The 22577-nt window shown below is 44.3% G+C and overlaps 1 protein-coding gene across 3 annotated transcripts in view; it reads left to right on the top strand.

Annotated features, from left to right (window-relative positions):
- Positions 1-597: 597 nt before the first annotated feature.
- coasy (CoA synthase) overlaps positions 598-22577 on the top strand; it is a 69567-nt gene continuing 47587 nt past the window's right edge. The window contains exons 1-5 of one of the 3 annotated variants that reach the window (XM_052038933.1): positions 598-716; positions 2476-3155; positions 17227-17441; positions 19685-19816; positions 21743-21932. In XM_052038933.1, coding sequence (XP_051894893.1) covers positions 2498-3155; positions 17227-17441; positions 19685-19816; positions 21743-21932 — 1195 coding nt within the window. In that variant the 5' untranslated portion in view covers positions 598-716; positions 2476-2497. Of the gene's footprint in view, positions 752-2475; positions 3156-17226; positions 17442-19684; positions 19817-21742; positions 21933-22577 lie in introns of all 3 variants that reach the window. The other 2 variants (XM_052038934.1, XR_007958215.1) reach the window with 2 other exon arrangements.

Below are 22577 nucleotides of genomic sequence, written 5' to 3' on the forward strand. Positions count from 1 at the left end.
TATTTAGTAGCGCACTGAATGGCAACTGAGGTCCTTTAGAAGAGTACATGAAAATAGATGTTGTAAATCTCAAATAAAACAGAAAATACTGGAAACACTCAGGTCACATCGGTTCTGTGCAAGGAGCTTCGACCTGAAGCATTTGGGATGTGGGGGGGCTGTGGAGCGGTAGAAGCAGATACGATGATGGCGTTTAGCATCGAGTTCAGCGCAGATATTGAGCTTGAAGGGCCCGTTCCCATACTGTTCTATGGCTGTTTCTCTTCCCACAGACGCTGCCCGACCTGCTGAGTGTTTCCAGCAGCTGCTGTTTTTATTTTTGATTTTTTATATGAAGAGAGGAGTAGATCAGCTCCCACAGAGTTGTCGCCGTTAAATACATCTTCACCGTGTGTAAACTGTTCTTCAGAACTCAACTGACACGTCAATTCAGCAAAAACCCAACCGCATTTTTATAACATTTAATTATATAAACGTTAAACCTTCCAGATGTTTCTCAGGACACACCTGGGTAAACAACAACAACTGACCGTGAGGCGCTCCCTCCGACCGACGGCGGTACCTGGGTAAACAACAACAATTGACCGTGAGGCGCTCCCTCCGACGCCCATTGACCGGCGCCTCAACACAGGAAGTGACGAGACTGCCACGGCAAAACAGGAAGATCTTGCTGCAGTGGAGTAATCCCACAATCCAACCAATCAGAGCAAGTGAAGGTGCGCGGTAACGAGTTGATATTGTTGTTAGTCCGGTAGGTGCCGGACTCCGGGGTTTGGGTGGGGAGGGAGGGAGGGAGAGGGGGAGAGGGGGGGAGGGGAGAGAGGGAGAGGGGGAGAGGGGGAGAGGGGGAGAGGGGGAGGGGGAGGAGGGAGGGGGAGGGAGGGAGGGGGAGGGAGAGGGAGGGAGGGGGAGGGAGGGGGAGGGAGGGGGAGGGAGGGAGGGGAGGGAGGGGGAGGGAGGGGGAGGGGAGGGAGGGGGAGGGAGAGGAGGGAGGGAGGGGGAGGGAGGGGGAGGGGAGGGAGGGGGAGGGAGAGGGAGGGAGGGAGGGGGAGGGAGGGGGAGGGAGGGAGGGGGAGGGAGGGGGAGGGGGAGGGAGGGGGAGGAGGGGGAGGGGAGGGAGGGGGGGAGGGAGAGGGGGGGAGGGAGGGAGGGGGAGGGAGGGGGGGAGGGAGGGAGAGGGAGGGGGGGGGAGGGAGGGGGAGGGAGGGGGAGGGAGGGAGAGAGGGAGGGAGGGGGAGGGAGGGGGAGGGAGGGAGGGGGAGGGGGGGGGAGGGAGAGGGGGGAGGGGGGGGAGGGAGAGGGGGGAGGGGGGGGAGGGAGAGGGAGGGAGGGAGAGGGAGGAGGAGAGAGGGAGGAGGGGGGAGGGAGGAGGGGAGGAGGGAGGGAGGGGAGGAGGGAGGGAGGGGGAGAGAGGGAGGGGGGGGAGAGAGGGGGAGAGGGAGGGAGGGGGAGAGGGGAGAGGGGGAGGGAGAGAGGGGGAGAGGGAGGGAGGGGGAGAGGGGGAGAGGGGGAGGGAGGGAGGGGGAGGGAGGGAGGGGGAGAGAGGGGGAGAGAGGGAGGGGGAGAGAGAGTGCGGGGAGAGAGAGAGGGAGAGAGGGGCAGAGTGGGGGAGGGAGGGGGAGAGAGGGGGAGGGAGAGGGGGAGGGAGGGGGGGGAGGGAGGGGGAGAGGGGGGGAGGGAGGGGAGAGGGGAGGGAGGGGGGGAGGGAGGGGGGGGAGGGGGGGGAGGGAGGGGGGGAGGGAGGGGGGGGAGAGGGGGGGGGAGGGGGGGGAGGGGGAGGGGGGATGGGGAGAGGGGAGGGGGGATGGGGAGGAGGGGGAGAGGGGAGGAGGAGGGGGGATGGGGGAGAGGGGAGGGGGAGGGATGGGGGAGGGGGGAGGGGGAGGATGGGGAGGGGAGGGGGATGAGGGGGGATGGGGAGGGGGGGGAGGGGAGAGGGGAGGGGGAGGAGGGGGGATGGAGAGGGGAGGGGGGATGGGGAGGGGAGATGGGGGAGAGGGGAGGGGGAGGAGGGGGGATGGAGAGAGGAGGGGGGAGGGGGAGAGGAGGGGGGATGGGGGGAGGGGGAGGGGGGATGGAGGGGAGGGGGATGGGGAGGGGAGGGGGAGGAGGGGGGATGGGGGAGAGGGGAGTGGGAGGAGGGGGGATGGGGGAGGGGGGATGGGGAGAGGGGAGGGGGGATGAGGGGGAGGGGGATGGGGGAGAGGGGAGGGGGGGATGGGGAGAGGGGAGGCGGAGGAGGGGGGATGGGGGAGAGGGCAAGCGGAGGGGGGGGAGAGGGGAGGCGGAGGAGGGGGGATGGGGGAGAGGGGAGGCGGGGAGAGAGGGGAGGGGGAGGGAGGGGGAGAGAGAGATGGGGGGAGGGGGTTTGTTGCAAAAAATGCTGTCCTTGCCAGAGTCATCTGTGCCTTAAGGAATAAAAAGAAGTTTTTCAAACTGCATAATTAATAGTAATTTTTTATCATTGCCTTTCAGGTAGCATACAGATGTGAAGGCCATGTTTCAGACAGGAATTCTTGTTTTAACATCTCCACTTTCCCTTATTTCATTACGCATTGCTCCAGTCTTGGCAGCAGCTGCTAAAATTGTGGAGAATATATTATATGTTCATTTACACCCAGGTTTGGGACTTGCAGGCAATTATTTTCAACCCACGCCAACTTACATTCCAGCAAATCGGGAAGTGTCTCAAATACTGACTAATCTTTATGCAAAGAGTTTAAATGTTTGCAGTTGCCTAGATGTCAGGGTTGTTCTTTCAAATATTAAAAATCACTGCTCAATTCAGCAGCCATTCTCATCAGTCCAAATGTTGTCTGAACCACCGGAGGTGGTCCTAACGGACTATCGTATCACAGATTTAAATCAATCCAATATAGTAATGCAGTGTTTGGAAAAATATGTTCTTGGCTGCTATACCTGCAAATCCAACTTAAGGGCCATGTTTTTACCATCTGGGATTGATGGTGCAGAGAATTTCTGTCCTGATGTGATGGATTCCAATCTGTGTGAAAGTATTCCCAATTACAGTGATGTTGTGCTAGGTGGCACCTTTGACAGACTCCATTGTGCTCACAAGATTCTTCTCAGTATGTCATGCCTTCTAACAGGAAAACGTTTATTAATTGGAGTTGCTGATGGAGAATTACTTCATAGTGAGTATCTATTGCATCTGTTAATATATTCAGTTTAGTCTTGCCTTTTGTCAAGTTGTGTAGGTACACCATATATTCTTTGGGTGATACACAATGTGTATTTGCAAAGCTTCAAAAAACAATGCGTGTCAAAGAACTAAATGTCTAAAAGCAGCCACTTTTAATAGGTGATAGATAATACTCGTCCATATAAATTGACTGATTTATTTAATTGAGAAAGTGAATTGGTTGACGTTAGGATGTTGGACTAAATTTTAACACTTTTGTTATTCATTAGAATTGAGGTTGGTTTAACTTGTACTGGATTATATTAAATCTAAAGCCTGCCATTGTATTTTTAATAATGAAACGTATACATATTTTTTGAAGTTCAGAGGATAAGTGTGCTTCTAGCAAAACCATTGCCTTCCCCTAATTGGTTTTGAGAAAATGGTGGTGAGCTGCCTTCTTTTGAACTGCTGCAGTCTGCATGGTGGAAGTATTGCAAGGAGTTCCATGATATAATCCAGTACTGTTGAATGAATGCTAATATATTTCCAAATCAGTATGCTGTCTGATTTGGAGGGAACTTACAAATAGTGCTTTTTTCCAAGTGTGTCTTGTATCTCTTTACCCTGTCACTCTAGTGTGGAGATTGTGAGTTTGGAAGGGAGGTGCCTTTGAAGAAACCTTGTGCATGTTGTGGATAGGATACATAGCTACCACTCTCGGGTGGGGATGGGAGCAGAAGCAAGTGCTTAGGATGAATAATGACTACAGATTAGACTACGGATCGAAGAGCGGTTTTAGGGAATTGAGATGAGTCTTTTGGCACAGCTTCTGACCTGCTTTTATGGCCAGGCTATTTACGTGGTTGATTCAATTAAGTTTTTGGTCAGACATCTTCAAAATGTTAATAGTTAAGAATTTGCTTGTGTCAATGAGATTGAATGTCCAATAGACACTAATTTGTCACAAAGCAAAATAATGCAGATGCTGGAAACCTGGAAAAAAATTCTGTTTTGTTTTCTAATTTGTTGGAGATTATCATTGCTTAGTGCTCTCCTTGTGTTTAAAAAAAATTCCAATCACCATACTATGCCTTAATCTACAATTCCATTGCTATTGATGCTGCACAGATTTGACCTGATGGATCTTTTTCTGAATCTGATGACTGTGCCACACCACACAATAGAGTGTTCCTCAGTGTGAATACTGTTGTGAGCAGGCATATCAGTGATTTATCCATTGGCTTGGTTCTTCTACCATCCGTGTGGACCCAGTGTAGCACCTTTGTGCTTCAGGTGTTGTGTGGAGATTGGATATTCTCCCTGTGACTGCATGGGTTTCCTTGGGTGCTCTGGCTTCCCCAACATCCCAAACACCTGTTTGGTAGGTTAATTGGCCAATGTAAATTACTCCTAATGTAAGTGCAAGGTAGAATCGAGGGAGACTTGGTGGCAATTGAGGTGGTGGGAAGGTAGAATGAAGAGGATAGATTACAGGAAAAAGTTTGTGGGAATGGGATTGCTCTGTGAGCTGGCATAGACTTGATGGGCTGAGGTGGCCTCCTCCTATGTCATACACAAATATGAACCTGACCAGTTTGATCACTGATGTCGCTGTTGAGTCATTCTTGATGTTGGTTGTCGAAGTAACCCATGCATAAATTTTGAGTTTTGCTGTGCTCTCAGTATTTCTTCCTTGTAGTTTTCATTATGGGGTACTGAAACATCTACTGAGGAAGATGGGTAGTAATCATAATTTCCTTGCGTAGTTATCAGATATTATGGAGGAGTAAATCATAGTCATTGAAAGTTACAGCAAAACATTTGGGCTGATACACTCATTCTGGCCAAGTTGGAGATATTTAGCTAATCCCTTCTCATAATTAAATTTGTCTAGCCCTGACAAAATCCTTCTAAATCTCTTTTGCATTCTTCCTGGCAATGTGCTAACCAGAACTGGAGGACACTGTACAATAGTGGTGACGTAACTTGAAAGTAATACAGTTGTGGAATTCCCTTTCTGTTATAGTATTTTGTGTCTTGCCCAATAAAACCCTTTGGGTTTTGTTTTTATTCATCTTCTGGGATATGGCCATCATAGGCAGGGCCAGCATTTATTGCCCATTCCTAATTGCCATTGAAGAAATTGTGTTGAGCTGCCTTCTTGAACTGCTGCAGTCCTGGTACTTGGGTGGATGTTCCAGGATTTGGTATTGGTTTATTATTGTCACTTGTACCGAGGTACAGTGAAAAACTTGTCTTATAAATCGATCGTACAGGTCAATTCATTACACAGTGCAGTTACATTGAGTTAGTACAAAGTGCATTGATGTAGTACAGGTAAAAACAATAACAGTACAGAGTAAAGTGTCACAGCTACAGAGAAAGTGCAGTGCAATAAGGTGCAAGGTCACAACAAGGTAGATCGTGAGGTCATAGTCCATCTCATTGTATAAGGGAACCGTTTTAGTTGGTGCAGGAGGGAGGGCTTCAGGTTTCTGGGTAATTGGGCTTTGTTCCAGTGAAGGTGGAATCTGTTCCGAAGGGACGGTTTTACACCTGAACTGGAAGGGGACTAACATACTTGCAGTAGGTTTGCTAGTGCTGCTCCGGTGGGTTTAAACTAGATTTGCAGGGGGAGGGGAACCAGAGTGTTAGAGAAGAAAGTGAGGAGGAAAATGATCATGCGAGGTCTGCAGGTATGGACAGAAATCAAAGGTTTGTACATGACAGTAATGTTCTCAGGTGTATCTATTTCAATGCAAGGAGTATTGTAGGTAAGGCGGATGAGTTTAGGGCGTGGATTGGCACCTGGGATTACGATGTTATTGCTATTAGTGAGACATGGTTGCAGGAGGGGCAGGACTGGCAGCTTAATGTTCTGGGCTTTCATTGTTTCAGATGTGATAGAGGGGGAGGAATGAAAGGGGGAGGAGTGGTATTACTGGTCAGGGAACAGATCACGGCTGTGCGTAGACAGGACAACCCGGAGGGCTCGTCTACAGAGGCCATAAGGGTGGAGCTGAGGAACAGGAAAGGTGTGGCCACACTAATACGGTTGTATTATAGGACCGCCCCAATATGTCAGAGAGAATTGTGGAGGAACAAATCTGTAGGGAGATAGCAGACCGACGTAAGAAACAGAAAGTGTGATAGTAGGGGATTTTAACTTTCCACATATTGACTGGGACTCCCACACTTCAAAAGGGTTGGGTGGCTTGGAATTTGTCAAATGTGTTCAGGAAAGTTTTCTAAATCAATATATAGAGATACCAACGAGAGAGAATGCAATACTTGATCTCCTATTAGGGAACTAGGCAGGTCAGGTGACAGAAGTATGTGTAGGTGAGCATTTTGGGTCCAGTGATCATAATGCAATTAGTTTCAAGATAATTATGGATAAGGATAGGTCTGGTCCTCGAGTGGAGGTTCTAAATTGGAGAAAGGCCAATTTTGTGGAAATGAGAAAGGATCTAGGTAGGGTGGATTGGGATAAGTTATTTTCTGGCAAGGATGTGCTCTGTAAATGGAAAGCCTTCAAAGACAAAATTTTGAGAGTGCAGAGTTTGTACGTTCCTGTCGGGATTAAAGGCAAAGGTAACTAGCATAGGGAACCTTGGTTTTCAAGGGATATTGGTGAGCTGGTTAAGAAAAAGAGAGAGGTGTATAGCAGGTAAAGGCAACTAGGAATGGATGAGGTACTTGAAGAGTATAGGAAATGTAAGAAAATACTAAAAAAGGAAATCAGGAAGGCAAAAAGAAGACATGAGGCTGCTTTGGCAGATAATGTGAAGGTAAACCCAAAGGGTTTCTACAGGTATATTAAGAGCAAAAGGATAGTAAGAGACAGAATTGGTCCCCTAGAAGATCAGAGTGGTCGTATATGTGTGGAGCCTCAGGAGATGGGGGAGGTCTTAAACAGTTTTTTTGCATCAGTATTTACTCAGGAAACTGGCATTGTGGATATGGAAGGAAGGGAAACAAGCACTGGTGTCATGGAACATATAGAGATTAAAAAGGAGGAGGTACTTGATGCTTTACAGCAAATAAAGATAGATGAATCCCCAGGGCCTGACAAGATATTTCCTCAGACCTTGAGAGAGACTAGTGTAGAAATTGCAGGGGCCCTGGCAGATATATTTAAAATGTCCTTAGCCACAGGTGCGGTGCCAGAGGACTGGAGGATAGCTCATGTTGTTCCATTGTTTAACAAAGGTTCGAAGAGTAAACCAGGTAATTATAGGCCAGTGAGCCTGACATCAGTAGTGGGTAAATTATTGGAAGGTGTTCTGAGAGATAGGACATATAAGTATTTGGACAGCCAAGGGTTGATTAAGGATAGTCAGCATGGCTTTGTGCGTGGTAGATCGTGTTTAACGAGTCTTGTGGAGTTTTTTGAGGAGATCACTAAGAAAGTAGATGAAGGTAAGGCTGTGGATGTTGTCTACATGGACTTCAGTAAGGCCTTTGACAAGGTCCCACATGGGAGATTAGTTCAGAAGGTTCAGTCAATGGGTATCCATGGAAAGGCTGTAAACTGGATTTGAAATTGGCTGAGTGGGAGAAGACAGAGAGTGGTTGTGGATGGTTGTTTCTCAGATTGGAGGCCTGTGACTAATGGTGTGCCTCAGGGATCTGTGTTGGGGCCATTGTTGTTTGTTGTATATATCAATGATCTAGAAGATAATGTGGTAAATCGGATTAGTAAGTTTGCGGATGACACTAAGATTGGAGGTGTAGTGGACAGCGAGGAAGGCTTTCAAAGCTTGCAGAGGGATCTGGACCAAATGGAAAAATGGTCCAGAAAATGGCAGATGGAATTTAATGCAGACAAGTGTGAGGTGTTGCATTTTGGAAGGACAAATCAAGGGAGGACATACACAGTAAATGGTAGGGCACTGAGGAGTGCGGAGGAACAAAGGGATCTGGGAGTTCAGATACATAATTCCCTGAAAGTAGAGTCACAAGTAGACAGGGTTGTAAAAAAAGGCTTTTGGCATCCTGGCATTCATAAATCAAAGTATTGAGTATAGGAGTTGGAATGTTTTGGTGAGGTTGTGTAAGTTATTGGTGAGACCAAATTTGGAATATTGTGTGCATTTCTGGTCGCCGAACTGCAGGAAGGATGTCAGTAAGATTGAAAGAGTGCAGAGGAGATTTACTAGAATGTTGCCGGGTCTTCAGGAGTTGAGTTATAGGGAAAGATTGAACAGGTTAGGACTTTATTCCTTGGAGCGGAGAAGAATGAGGGGAGATATGATAGAGGTTTACAAAATGATGAGGGGCATAGGCAGAGTTAATGCAAGTAGGCTCTTTCCACCTAGATTAGGAGAGATAAGTACGAGAGGACGTGGCTTTAGGGTGAAAGGGGAAAGGTTTAGGGGGAACATTAGAGGGAACTTCTTCACTCAAAGAGTGGTGGGAATGTGGAATGGGCTGCCATCTGATGTGGTAAATGCGGGCTTGCTCTTAACCTTTAAGAGTAAATTGGATAGATACATGGACAAGAGAGGTCTGGAGGGGTATGGGCTGGGGGCAGGTAAATGGGACTAGCAGAATAATGTTTCGGCACAGACTAGAAGGGCCAAATGGCCTGTTTTCTGTGCTGTAGTTTTCTATGGTTCTAATAGTCTTATCACAGTGGGGTAGAAGCTGTCCTTGTCTGATGGTACGTTCCCTCAGGCACCTGTATCTTCTACCCGATGGAAGAGGAGAGAAGAGAGAATGTCCTGGGTGGGTGGGGAAGTGCCTCTACTTCCTCAGCCTCCTGAGGAAGTAGAGGCACTGGTGAGCTTTCTTGGCTGTGGCATTTACGTGATTTGACCAGGACAGGCTATTGGTGATGTTCACTCCCAGGAACTTGAAGCTCTCAACCCTCTCGACCTCAGCACCATTGATGTAGACAGGTGCATGTACACTGCCCCCTTTCCTGAAGTCAATGACCAGCTCTTTTGTTTTGCTGACATTGAGGGAAAGGTTGTTGCCATGACACCATTCCACTAAGCTCTCTATCTCCTTCCTGTCCTCCGACTCATCGCTGTTTGAGATACGGCCTACAACAGTGTTATCATCTGCAAACTTGTAGATGGAATTAGAGCAGAATCTGGCCACACAGTCGTGAGTGTATAGGGAGTAGAGTAGAGGGCTGATGATGCAGCCTTGTGGGGCACTGTTGTTGAGAATAATCGTGCCGGAGGTATTGCTGCCTATCCTCACGATTGCGGTCTGTTTGTTAGAAAGTCAAGGATCCAGTTACAGAGGGAGATGTTGAGTCTTAGGTCTCGGAGTTTGGTGACAAGCTTGCTTAGAATTATTGTATTGAAGGCAGAGTTGTAGTCAATAAACAATAGTCTAATGCATGTGTCTTTACTGTCCAAATGCTCCAAAGCTGAGTGTAGGGCCAGGGAGATGGCATCCGCTGTAGACTTGTTTCGCCGATAGGCGAATTGCAGTGGGTCCAGGTTGTCGGGTAGGCTGGAGTTGATACGTGCCATGACCAACCTCTCAAAGCACTTCATGGTGGTGGATGTCAGAGCCACTGGTTGGTAGTCATTGAGGCATGTTACCATGCTTTTCTTTAGTACCAGGGTTTAGACATTGTAATAAACTTATGGCAGTATATTTACAAATAATGATGGTGTACACTTGGTGAACCTGCAAATAATGTTCCTTTGTATCTACAGGCCTTGTTCTTAGTGATTGAATCTCTAGTTGGGAAGTGGTTTTTGGAGTAGTCAAGGTAAGCAACTGAAGACTATTTTGCAGATGGTACACACTAGAACCATTGTACTGGTGGTGGATAGGGTGACAATCAAGTGAACTGCATTGTCCTAGATGGTGATGAGCTGCTTGAGATTTTTTGGGGCTGTACTCATGCAGGCAAATGGAGTGTATTCCATTATGCTCCTGATGTTCTTTGTAGATGGAAAAAAATTTGGAGTGTCAGGAGATGAGTCCATATTGAATTTGTCTTGCTTTTTGTGACTTGGATATACCTGGAAAATTTTCCACATTGTTAGGTGGATGTTAATGTTATAACTGTAATGGAATGACTTGGTTTGGGGTACAGCTAGTCATGGAGCTTGGGTCTCCAGTACTAGAAGTGAGATGTTGTTTGGTCCTATGACCTTTGATATCCAGTACTTGATCGTTTCTTGAAATCACATGGAATGAATCAAATTAGTTGAAGACTGGCTTCTGTGATGGTGTATGTCAACTTATCTACTCACCCTGTCATCCTGTGGACTTGCACTTCAAGGTCACCATGTAATGCAGCAATTCTTTTAATACCCTAGCAATTACTAGGTATTTTCTTGCCTTGTTTTCGCTGCTCAGAAGCATTATCTTACAGTTCTCCATGTTAAATTCCATTTGCCTGTTTGAAGCATGAATATCCTCCTTGCAATCTTCTTCCTCACTATAAACTGCATGGCCAGTGTTATTTTGTGGGGAGCAATACATGTCGATCCAACCTGATTTTCCGCCACTGGTGAATCTATTCTGCTGTTGGGTCATGATGTAGCTCAGGATCGTGATGGAGGTGTCTGGGATATTGGCTGAAAGTAGGTGAAACAACTCTCTCCACAAACATCTTGAGATGTGCATTTACCTCATCCAGTTCAATGCCAGATAGTCTATGAGAGCGTAAGAAATCAAAGCAGGAGTTAGCCAATCAGCCTCTTCTACCCATTCCATCAAAACCATTGTGGCTGATTTATTACTTCTGTGCCACCACCCTACACGACTATTCCTTGATTTATGAAAGGAATGCATTCCTGTTAGATGTTTTGAGCAAAATTTGGGAAATTGAAAATCCTCGGCAAAATAAATTATGGTACTATTTTATTCATGGAGAATAGTTTAAGGTCATAGTGAAAAGTAGCTTCCTAAAACAAAGACACATACACCAGAGAGTTAATGGCCTTGGAGTGAAAATTCATAAAATGAATGTTTTGTAGTTTGAGGAATTCCTGTACCAACCCCATATTGCTTTATTCCCTTAATATCAAAAAATCAATCATCTCTGTCTTGAACATACTCGATCACTGCTCTCCAGTTCTAAAGTTTCAATATTCCCTGGGTGAAGACATTTCTTCTCATTTCGGTGCCAAGCAGCCAACTCGTTATTTTGAGACTGTGATGCCTGGTTCTGGAGGTCTTAGCCAGGGGAATGATTAACTCTGCATCTACTCTGTCAAACTCCTTGGGAAGTTTGTATGTTTTAATAAAATCATGTCTTGTTCATTTAAAAGCTTGAGACTAAGTGTGATTAGCTTATTCTCTCCTCATTGGACACAGCCCTGCGACCTGCTCTCCCCCAAACAGTTTTAGGAATCAATCTGGTGAATGTTTGTGGCACTCCCACTATAGCTTCCTTGGGTAGGGAGACCAAACCTGTACTCAGTATTCCAAGTGTATCCTGTTTCGTTGAGGTAGGGCATTTTAACTCTTTAAAAATTAAAGGTACAGTGGATGCTGGAAATCTGAAGAGAAATTAGAAAATGCTGGGAACACTCAGCAGGTCAGGCAGCATCCATGAAAAAAGAGGTGGTTAATTGTTTTCCCAGTTATGACAAAATGATCTAAAATATCTGAACAGGGAGGTGATGGTACAACTTTATGAAACATTGGTTAGGCCACAGCTGGAGTTCTGCAGTTCTGGTCACTGCATAATTGGAAGGACATGGTTGTACTGGAGAGGGTGCAGCAGAAATTCACTTGAATCTTACCTGGGACTGAGTGAGGAGAGAGTGGATAGGCTGGTTTTGTTTCCCTTGAGTAGAGGAGGCTGAGGGATAGACTTGTTGGAGCTATCTAAAATTCTGAGACTCAGTGAAAAACATTACCCCATTTTAGAAGTGTCTAAAATTAGGGGGCTTGGGTTTTAGTTGAGGACCAGAAGTGTAGAAGGGATTTAAGGAATTTTTTTTACCCTAAGATTGGTAGCAATTGGATTGCACTGAGCAGGTGATTGAAACAGGTACTCTCAACATTTAAGTATATAGGTGTGCAATTGCATTCTTTAGGCATAGAAGGCCATGGGTCATGTGCTGGTAAATGGGATTAATATAGATGAGTGCTTGATAATTGATCGGTGGCATGGTAGTGTAGAGGTTAGTGTAACGCTATTACAGCACCAGCAACCCGGGTTCAATTCCTGCTGCTGTCTGGAAGCGAGTTTGTACGTTCTCCCTGTGTCTGCGTGGGTCTCCTCCAGGTGCTCCGGTTTCCTCCTACATTCCAAAGACGTACAGATTAGGAGCTGTGGGTGTGCTATGTTGGCGGCGGAAGACAAGACAAAATATCTTTATTAGTCACATGTACATCGAAACACACAGTGAAATGCATCTTTTTGTGTAGAGTGTTCTGAGGGCAGCCCCCAGCACATTCTCAGTAACGCAAAAAGACACATTTCACTGTGTGTTTCGATGTACATGTGACAAATAAATAAATAAATATATATAGATATATATATATATGGGGATGTTGGGCCAAAAGCCCGGTTTGTTTGACGAATAACTTTACAATTGTATGAAACTAGAGTACCCAAAGGCTTTATGCAAACTCCAAACAGACAGCACCTGAGGTCAGGATTGAATCTGTGCTGTTGGAGCTGTGTGGCAGCAGCACTAATACTGTGCTGCTGTGCCATGCAGCTGTGGTTTGATACGTGTGAATAGTTAGTCATTCCAGGGCAGTTGATATCAGCAATATTGCTGTGAATTGTTGCACATAGATCAGACAACATAAGGCAAACGCATTTGCATTCCTGAAGGGATGTAGTAAACCAAGTAGCTTTTTATGACAATGTGGCAGTTTTATGGTCTCCAGTCCTGTTACTATCTTTCATTCCAAGTTATTTAATAAACTGAATATAAAGTCCTCTGTTATGGGGGTGGGATTTGAATTCGTGCCTCTTGATTATGAGTCCTAATTTCTGAATTTCTCATCTAGGCTACCATTCTTTTAGTGAGACTAGAATAAAAACTCTTTGCAACCACAGATTTATCTCTTGGAAGATGTGAAAGACTGTTCAATCAATGGTACCCTGTGGATTGGACTGCCATTTGCTGCATAAAACTCAACTTGTGAGATGTGCCTGAAAGCAATTCACTAATCCCAAAAACTAAAAATGTCAACATAGACTTTCCAAATGATTATTTCAATTGCATGTATTGGTGATGCAGGGTAAAAGAGGCAGGGATGGGTCTGGGTGTTGTTAATAATGTAGAAGTATGCCATTCAGTGTCTCCTGATCTCACCCCAATCACAGTTCATAATTGTTCTTTTCTCCAACCCTTCCGATTTTCTACGCGAGTTAAAATTTGTTTCCTTTCTAACTTTGACTAGTTCTGATGAATGGTAATCATCCTGAAACTTGTAGTCTGTCTCACTCTCCACAGCTGCCTGACCACATTTCCAGGATTTTCTGTTTTTGCTTCAGATTTCCAGCATCTGCAGTATTTTGCTTTTGGACAAAATGGAGGTAGTCATTCCACAGCCAAAGGGAAAGAGGCATAAGGATTGAGGGTGGTGACTCACAATTAAGGTGTGAAAATAACTAGGAAGGAAGTATGGGGATTCCCTGAGGATGGTACAAGTTGCATTTCTATAGTATCTTTTAAGATAGAAAGGCTTCTGGTAGCACTTCACAGCACTTCAATGAAACAGTTTGACCCCTAGCCATGAAGACCTATTAAGATGAGAAACAAACATTTGGTCAGAGTGGAATGTTTTGGGTCTCATTTTAAAGATGGGGAGAGATGGTTAGGGAGTAAATTCCAGAGCCTGTGCTCTAGAAGGCCAGAATATGCAAGTTGGGATACATAAGAGGCCAGAGTTGTGTAGATACATTGGAGGTTTTAGGATAGGTGAGGTGTGGAAAGACAGGAAAGCAAGAATGAGAATTTTAAAATATATGGTGTACTAGGAAGTGAGCGTGGAATATGGGAACTGAGTTTTGGATAAATTAGAATGATGGGAGGTCAACCAGGAAAGAATCAGAATAGGTGAGAAACCAGAAGATGGATTAATCTTTCAGCTGCAGATGGGCTAAGGTAGAGATGGGATTGTTTGGTTATTATAGTGCATGAAGAGGAGATGGTATTTGAAGTTCAGCTTGGGTCAAGTATTGAGATTACATAGTCTGATTCAGCATTAAATAATAATGTTGGAGTCAGATAAGAGCTAGCAGATAGATTGACTAGTAATGAAGGGGGGGTGGGGGGGAAGGAATGGTTTACACTGTCAGAGGCTCAGCTGGTGTGACTTTGACCTTAAATTGGGATGTTTCAGTTCTGAGATAGAAGCCTAGTTGAAGAGTTTCAATTGTGAAAAGAACACAGATTTGAGAGTGGCAACAATTTTAAGAACCTAGAAGAGGAAAGAAGTTGGAGATATTGTGAATTAGATGGAGTATCACATGGCCAACACTGTGGGATGGTCCAGTTTTTTCTTGCTTCAGGACTTAAGTGTTTTGAGCTGGATTATGGCACTGCTTTGGTGTCAGTTTATTGATTCATTGACATCATTAGCCATATCATTGCTTAAGTGTGGCATATGTGCCACAAGTCTTGCTCTAACTCCTTGTTATTTCAATGAATGAATAGTGGAGTTCTAATGTGTGCCCTGTGCCTACTCAATGGACAAGCAAGCAGAGTCAGGATGTCAAAAGCATCTTAAAGAAGCCTTTTCTCATCTTCTTGATAAGATCCATAGAATTTATGGTGACAAAATTCAAATGATTTATTGTTTTATATCTGGCATTTTGTGAAACCAATACATGGTTTGAATCATAGAATCACTGTGTTATGGCATTTGGCTTATTGAGTCTGTCAGTTCTTTGTAGAACAATCCTTTCCTTTCCTGCTCTTTCCCCAGAGATGTGCAGATACCTTGCTTTCAGATGTGTCTAATACTATCTAATACTATCTTGAAATTCACAAATCAACCTGCATTCAACACATTTTGAAGCAGTGTCTGTCAAATTTTAACTATGCTCTATGCCTCAACTTACCAAGGCTAAATGCTATTTTAACCACTTCCTAAACATTTTCTACTATCTTCAAATATGTATGTACCTATGTACGTAGGTAGAACATCGAACAGCACAACACAGGAACAGGCCCTTCAGCGCAAGATGTCTACCAAGCATGATTAACCTAATCCCTTCAGTCTGCACATGATCCATATCCCTCCATTCCCTGCATATTTATGTGCCTATCTAAAAGTCTTTAGAACGCCACTATTGCATCTGCTTCTCCTACCACCCATGGCAGCATGTTCCAGGCATCTCCACTCTACATATTTTTAAAAAAGAACTTAAAGAGCACATCCCCTTCAAACTTCCCCCTCTCACCTTAAAGCTATGCCACCTAGTATTTGACACTTCTACCCTGGGGAAAAAGACTCTAGCTGTATCTTTCTTCCTGGAAAGATGCCCAACTCGTGCCTCATAATTTTATAAACTTCTATCAGGTCTCCTCTCAGCTTCCAAAGCCCTCCTTACATTTGATCCCCCAAAGTGCAACACCTCATAATTGCTCAGATTAAATTCCACCTGCCATTTCTCTGCCCATTACTATAACTGATCTATATCCTGCTATATCCTTTGGCAACCTTCTTCACTGTCTGCGACTCCACCAGTTTTTGTGTTATCTGCAAACTTACTAACTCACCCATCTACATTTTCATTCGAGTCATTTATAAATATCACAACAACAGAGATCCCTGCAGAACGCCACTGCTCAGAGACCTCCAGCCAGAATAACACCCTTCCACCACTACCTTCTGTCTTCTATGGGCAAGCTAATTCTGAATCCACACTACCACGTCACCATGGATCCCATGCATCTTAATCTTCCTGATCAACCTCTGTTCCTTCTCCCACTTTATCTTTCCTTGCTTTGCCTGCCAAGATGCATTTCTCCACCTATCTCTAAAACTTCTGTCACCAGACTGCCCATTCCACAAGCTTATCTATGTCATCTTGAATTCTACAGTTACCCTCCCCATAGGTTACCAGACTTCTAAGTTTTGTACTATCCTCAAATTTGGAAATTTCACCCTTCACACTTGCATTTACTAGTAATATATCTCAAAAATGGCAGTGATCCCAGCTCCTGCCCAATAAGGACCACCACTGCCTTCATTCTTCTAGTTTGAAAAATAGCTGTTTAATATGACCTGCTTTCTATCCTTATGCCACTTTTATTCCATGAGCTTCAATTTAGCCAATTGGCTTTTTATGCTTCCTCAAACATCTTTTGAAAACCCATTCATAAAACATGACTTTATTCTGTTCACGGTTGCCTAATTAAAATACCCAGTTTAATCAAACTCAATTTAATGGCCTTGCACCATTTATTAAGACTGCTCCATTAGACTTTTTACATTGTGTCTGAAAACATCACCGTCACAGAGGATAAAATGCTTGACCCACACTTGCTAGGTTTGCCCTTGGATCCCTTTTGAACAAGAATATAATATTTACCATTTTCCAGTTTTCAGGCACCACTCATACGTGTATTGGAGAATAAGAAAATTAAGACAATTTTGCAGTTACTACCTCCACTTACCAGCCTAGGTTCTGACCACTTTTCTGTGAGAAATTGAATGGGTGGCTATGTTCATCACGGAAGTTCAGAGCAAATATTTTGTTATGGATAATATGACATGAAGCTATGGAAGGCCTTATTTAGGGAGGTGAATATCTTTTTCCAGAATCTCTTTCCCAGGGTTGAAATGTATGCTACTAGAGGGCATAGATCATAGATTTAAGGTGAGAGGGGGTAAGTTCAAAGATGTACGGGGCAAGTATTTTTTTACACGGTGAGCGGTGGGTGCCTCGAATATGCTGCCAGGGTGGTAGTGGAGGCAAATACAACCTAGGTGTTTAAGAGTCTGTTAGATAGGCACGTGAATAAGCAGAGAATGGAGGGATATTGACCTTGTGTAGGTAGAAGGAATTAGTTTAGGTAGGCGTTTTATTAGTTCGGCACAACATCATGGGCCGAATGGCCTGTTCCTGTGCTGTACTGCTCTATGAATATCTTTCTCAGACTCTACAATTTTTTTTATTGCAGGTAAAGTACTAAAGGAGTTAATTGAACCTTACCAAGATCGTGTGGAGAAGGTTAGGAAGTTCCTTTTGGATGTGAACCCGGCTGTACAATATGAACTTGTTTCTCTGAGAGACCCCTATGGACCAGCTATTACTGATCCAAATCTAAAGTGCATTGTTGTTAGCGATGAGACCCGAAAGGGAGGAGAAGCAGTGAACCGGAAGCGACTAGAAAATGTAAAGTATACAACAAAGGAAATGTATAAAAGGCAGAACAACAGCTTGTACTTATAAAGCAATTTTAACTCTGTAAAACATCCCATGGGGCTGTAGTTACACCAATGTTTGCTACAACTACATAATGCCTATAAATGTACACGCAGAGGTGTATCTAGAAAACTAAAAGTTGGTGGAAATATTGCAGTCATAGTACTACAGCATAGAAACAGGCCTTTCAGCCCATCTAGTCCATGCCAACCTGATCTCCTGCCTAGTCCCATCTACCTGCACCCAGACCATATCCACTCAAAACCTCTCCCATCCATGTACTTATTTAAACCTCTCAAGTGTTAAGATTGAACCCGCATCCACCACTTCTGCTGGTTGCTCACTTCACACTCGCACCACCCTCTGAGTGAAGATGTTCCCCCTCAGATTCCCTTTGTATATTTCACCTTTCACCCTAAACCTATGTCCCCTAGTTCTAGTCTCACCCAACCTTAGGGGAAAAAGCCTCCATGCATTCACCCTATCTGTACCCCTTATAATTTTCTATACTTCTAAAAGATCTCCCCTCATTCTCCTGTGCTCCAAGGAATAAAGTCCTAACCTAGAGAAACAAAGGACTGCAGATGCTGGAATCACTGACTTCCATGCATTCACCCGAAACGTTGACCGCCTGCTTTTCTACATGGATGCTGCCTGGCCTGCTGACTTCCTCCAGTATCATAGTGTTTTTCATCAAAGTCCTTACCTATTCAATTTTTCCTATGACTCGGGTCCTTGTAAAGTTTCTCTGCACTCTTTCAAGCTTATTGATACCTTTCCTGTAGGTAGGTGATCAGAACTGCACACAATACTCCAAATTCGGCCTCACCAACGTCTTGTACAACTTCAACATAACATCCCAGCTCCTGGACTCAATGCTCTGATTTATGAAGGCCAAAGTGCCAAAAGCTCTCTTTACCTCCCAACCTACCTGTGACACCAGTTTCAAGGAACGGTGGATCTGTATTCCCAGGTGCCTTTGTTCTACCACACACCTCAAAGCCCTACCATTTACTGTGCAATTCATAGCCTGTACCACTTGGAGGATCAAGGGCACCAGGCGCAAGCCATTTGCAGATATCTTTGTCTTTTATAGTTGTTACGAACCAGCAACAAAAGAAACACACCGAGTCATGATTTAGTTAAAATCTACTTTATTAATAGCTACTTATGATAATAAGAAAAATAAAAGTAAAAATGTTAGAAGTAATGATGTTAGAATCTTAAACATTAACCCCAAAACTAAACTCGTAGTGTGTGTGTGGCAAACTCCCAAACTCCAAGTCCAGGAATGGTTCTTAAAGTTCAGTTCAGCAAGCCATGAGGTGAAATGTGAGCAAAGGCTTCTTCAGCAACCACCGTTGACTGAAGACAAAACGGAGATGTAGAGGGAAAATAGAGAGTAATTACGAAATCCAAATGGTCCACTTTGGAACCCAAAGGACACCTCAGTGTTTACTCAGCAGTGACCACTCCACCGCATCTGCCTCACCCCGAAAGGCTCCCGAATCATGGCCGTCCACACAAATACCTGTTTCCTTCTACAGGTCAACAACAAAGTGAACTCCACTGCTTTGTTCTGATGTATCTGCCACCCCGAAAGGCATCCGAGACGTGGCCGTCCACACAAATACCTGTTTCCCTCTACAGGTTAACGACAAAGTGGACTCCACTGGATTACTCCAAAAATCCATACGTGGATTGTAGTGACAGACACAGTTATTGTTTCTCATCCATCAATAGAGACAAGCAGGCTGCTGTCTCTCTCTCTCCTCTCCTTTCTATCTGTGACTCTGACTGACTGCTTCAAAAACATCATTACGTTCTTTATCTTCTGTTGTCATAACCACGCCAACACACACACACACACACACACACACACACACACACACACACACACACACACACACACACACACACACACACACACACACACACACACACCACTATGCTCTATCTTAAAGGGACATTCACCAATAGTAACCCAGTCCGTAACAATAGTAGTATTGGTTTCTGTAGAGAAACAAAGGACTGCAGATGCTGGAATCTAGATGAAATGAATCAGGACCTGAAACATTGACCACCTGCTTTTCTCCACGGATGCTGCCTGGCCTGCTGAGTTCCTCCAGCATCATAGTGTTTTTTATATTGGTTTCTGTATTTCAACTTGGTTTACTTTATGCTACAGAAATTCCAGTGTTTCTTTTCTTCAGGCCCTACAGGAGTTGGCAATCCATAAGATCGGTCTTGTTGAAAATGTCAATCGCACAACCGATGAGGAAGAAAAGATCAGTTCATCCACACTCAGAAAGCGACTGTTAGGATCCTTGCTTGTACCTCCCAAAGTAAGTGCCACTGCAGTCTATCGGAACAGCATTTCAGAGCTCCTGGAATTAATACTGAAAAGATTGTTGCCGAGTTTTATTGGTACAGTGAGGGGTGGCTTTACTCTGGGGGAGAGTGAGCAGCTGGAGCAGAAGGGTGGGAAGAAAGTGGAGAGGAAATTGGGGGGGGGAGTGGGGAGAGTAGGACTAGGATGGAAGGGAGTAAGTAAAGGAGGAGGGAGCTGAGAAAAGGTGTTCTGAGGGTGGGGAGAGACTGAGGAAGACGAGGACAGAGATAGGGAAAGTGAGGAAGAAGAGACTGAAGTAAGCAGGAGATAAGGGTAAGGAGGGGCAAGATTGTGTGTGTTGCTGTACGTATGTATGCTAAGCCTGTGCAGCAGAAAAGATATTAGTCAAATGTACATCGAAACACACAGTGAAATGTGTCTTTTTGCATTACTGAGAATGCGCTAATGCCGCCACTCTTCTGGCACCAACATAGCATGCCCATAATTCCTAACCTGTATGCCTTTGAAATGTGGGAGGAAACCGAAGCACCCAGAGGAAACCCATGCAGACACGGGGAGAACGTACAAGCTCCTTACAGACAGTGGTGGGAATTGAACCCAGGTCGCTGCCGCTGTAATAGTGTTACGCTAACCGCTACACTACTATGCCACCTGAGGCTGGTCTACTATTGTGTTTTACTTGGTCATTATATCAAGGCCTCCGTTTACAAGTTTGTGCGCAATGGCCATCCCACTTTAAAAGAATTAATGCACAGACATCTACTCAGAACTGAGTGAAAGAAGTCATCCTCAACCCTGGGAGGCCATCTAAAAAGACACAGAAGAAGCATGAGAGAGACTGCATTGCAATATTGATAGAATGAATATAAAGTCATGCACACACAGACAGACCCTTCAGCCCATGTCCATGCTGACTATCAAGTACCCAGCTATACTAATTCCACTTACCAGCACTTGGCTTGGTGCCTTCTATGCTTTAGCCATTCCAGTTCTCATCTACGTACTTCATAAATGTTGTGATAGTAAGTTTTATTACCATGTAATAGGGCAGTGCGATCTACTTTCCAAGCACCCCCTTCATGGAAAGTTTCTTCCACAGATCCCCTCTAATCATTTTGCCTCTTTACCTATTACCCTAAATCTGTGTCCTTTTTTTTCCCCTTTGCTAAGGTGTCTGTTTTCTATTACCTACCCTACCTATGCAGCTTATAATGTTAAGTATCAGGTCTCTCTCAACCTCCTCCACTCCAAAGAGAAAACACCCAGCCTATCCGATCATTCCCCACAACTGAAACACTCCATCCCAGACAACATCCTGGTGAATTTTCTCTGAACCCTTCCCAGGGCAATCACATGCATACTATAGGACTAGAAATGCCATAAGCTTTGGGCAAACCAATGTTTTATAAAGTTCTACCTTAACTTTCATACTTTTGCGTTATATACCTTTGCAAATAATGGCAAGTATCCCATAGGCTGCCCTCGCCATCTAATCTACCAATGCTTCTGCCTTCAGGGATCATTGGACTTGTATACCAAGGTCACTCTGTTCCTTAGTACTTCTAAGGGTGCTACCATTCATTGTGTACGTCCTACCCTTATTGTTTCTCCTGAGGTATTACTTTGCACATCAGCATTCCATCTGCCTTTGCTCTGCCTAGCTTGCCAATTTATGAATATCATCCTATAGCCTGACTATCCTGTTTGCTGTCAACACCATCAATTTTCATGTCAACTGCAGATTTACCAATCATACCTCTACATTCATATCCAAACTCTTAATGTGTATAATTAAGTATCTATCTTCATCCAACACGAGTCTGCTGCTGATACTGCTATAGAATCTGAAATTAACAGATTACCATAATTATAAATTAATTTAGTTCAAACATTTATTTGCATCCTTGTTTGTTTCCAGAATAATCCTCGAATTCCGTCAACTCCCTATGTGATTGGACTGACTGGATGCACGGGCAGTGGAAAAACATCAGTTGTACAGTACCTCCAGAAAATGGGAGCAACTACAATTAATGCTGACGCAGTAGGTCATGAGTCGTACAGACCAGGCAGAGCTGCTCATCAGAAGATTGTTCAGGAATTTGGACAAGGTATATTTAAATCTGATTTATTTACCAAAATGCCACAGTTAACTTGCTCACACAATGCAATTTTTTGCTAAATATGAAACTTAACTAATAAAGAGACATGGTTATTACATATTATCCATTATTAAGAAGATTTTTTTTGCACTTATCATGAATTTTAATAGGTATTATAACACTTGGTAATCCTACATTTCATAAAGTTCCTTTTAATTACTGGGAATACCACTTTTGAGAAATTAGCTTTGTTCTGATAAGACCATAAAATATAGAAGCAGAATTAGGCCATTTGGCCCATCTAGTCTGCTCCACCATTGAATCATGGCTGGTTGTTTTTCAACCCCATTCTCCCTGTAACCCTTAACCCCTTATCCAGAACCTATCAATGTCTGCCTTAGGTACACCCAATGACTTGGCCTCTACAGCCCTCTGAGGCAATGAATTCCACAGATTCACCACCCTCTGGCTGAAGATTCCTGCCCATCTCAGTTTTAAAGGGAGTTTATTCTGAGGCTGTGCCCTCTGATCCAAGATACTCCTCCTGATGAAAACATCCTCTCTACGTCCACTCTATCCAAACTTTTCTGGTAGGTTTCAATGTGATTTCCATCCCCCCACATTCTTTTGAACTCTATGGTGTACAGGCCCAGA

This window comes from Pristis pectinata, chromosome 25, assembly GCF_009764475.1.
Source record: "Pristis pectinata isolate sPriPec2 chromosome 25, sPriPec2.1.pri, whole genome shotgun sequence".
In the NCBI taxonomy this organism is placed as follows: Eukaryota; Metazoa; Chordata; class Chondrichthyes; order Rhinopristiformes; family Pristidae; genus Pristis; species Pristis pectinata.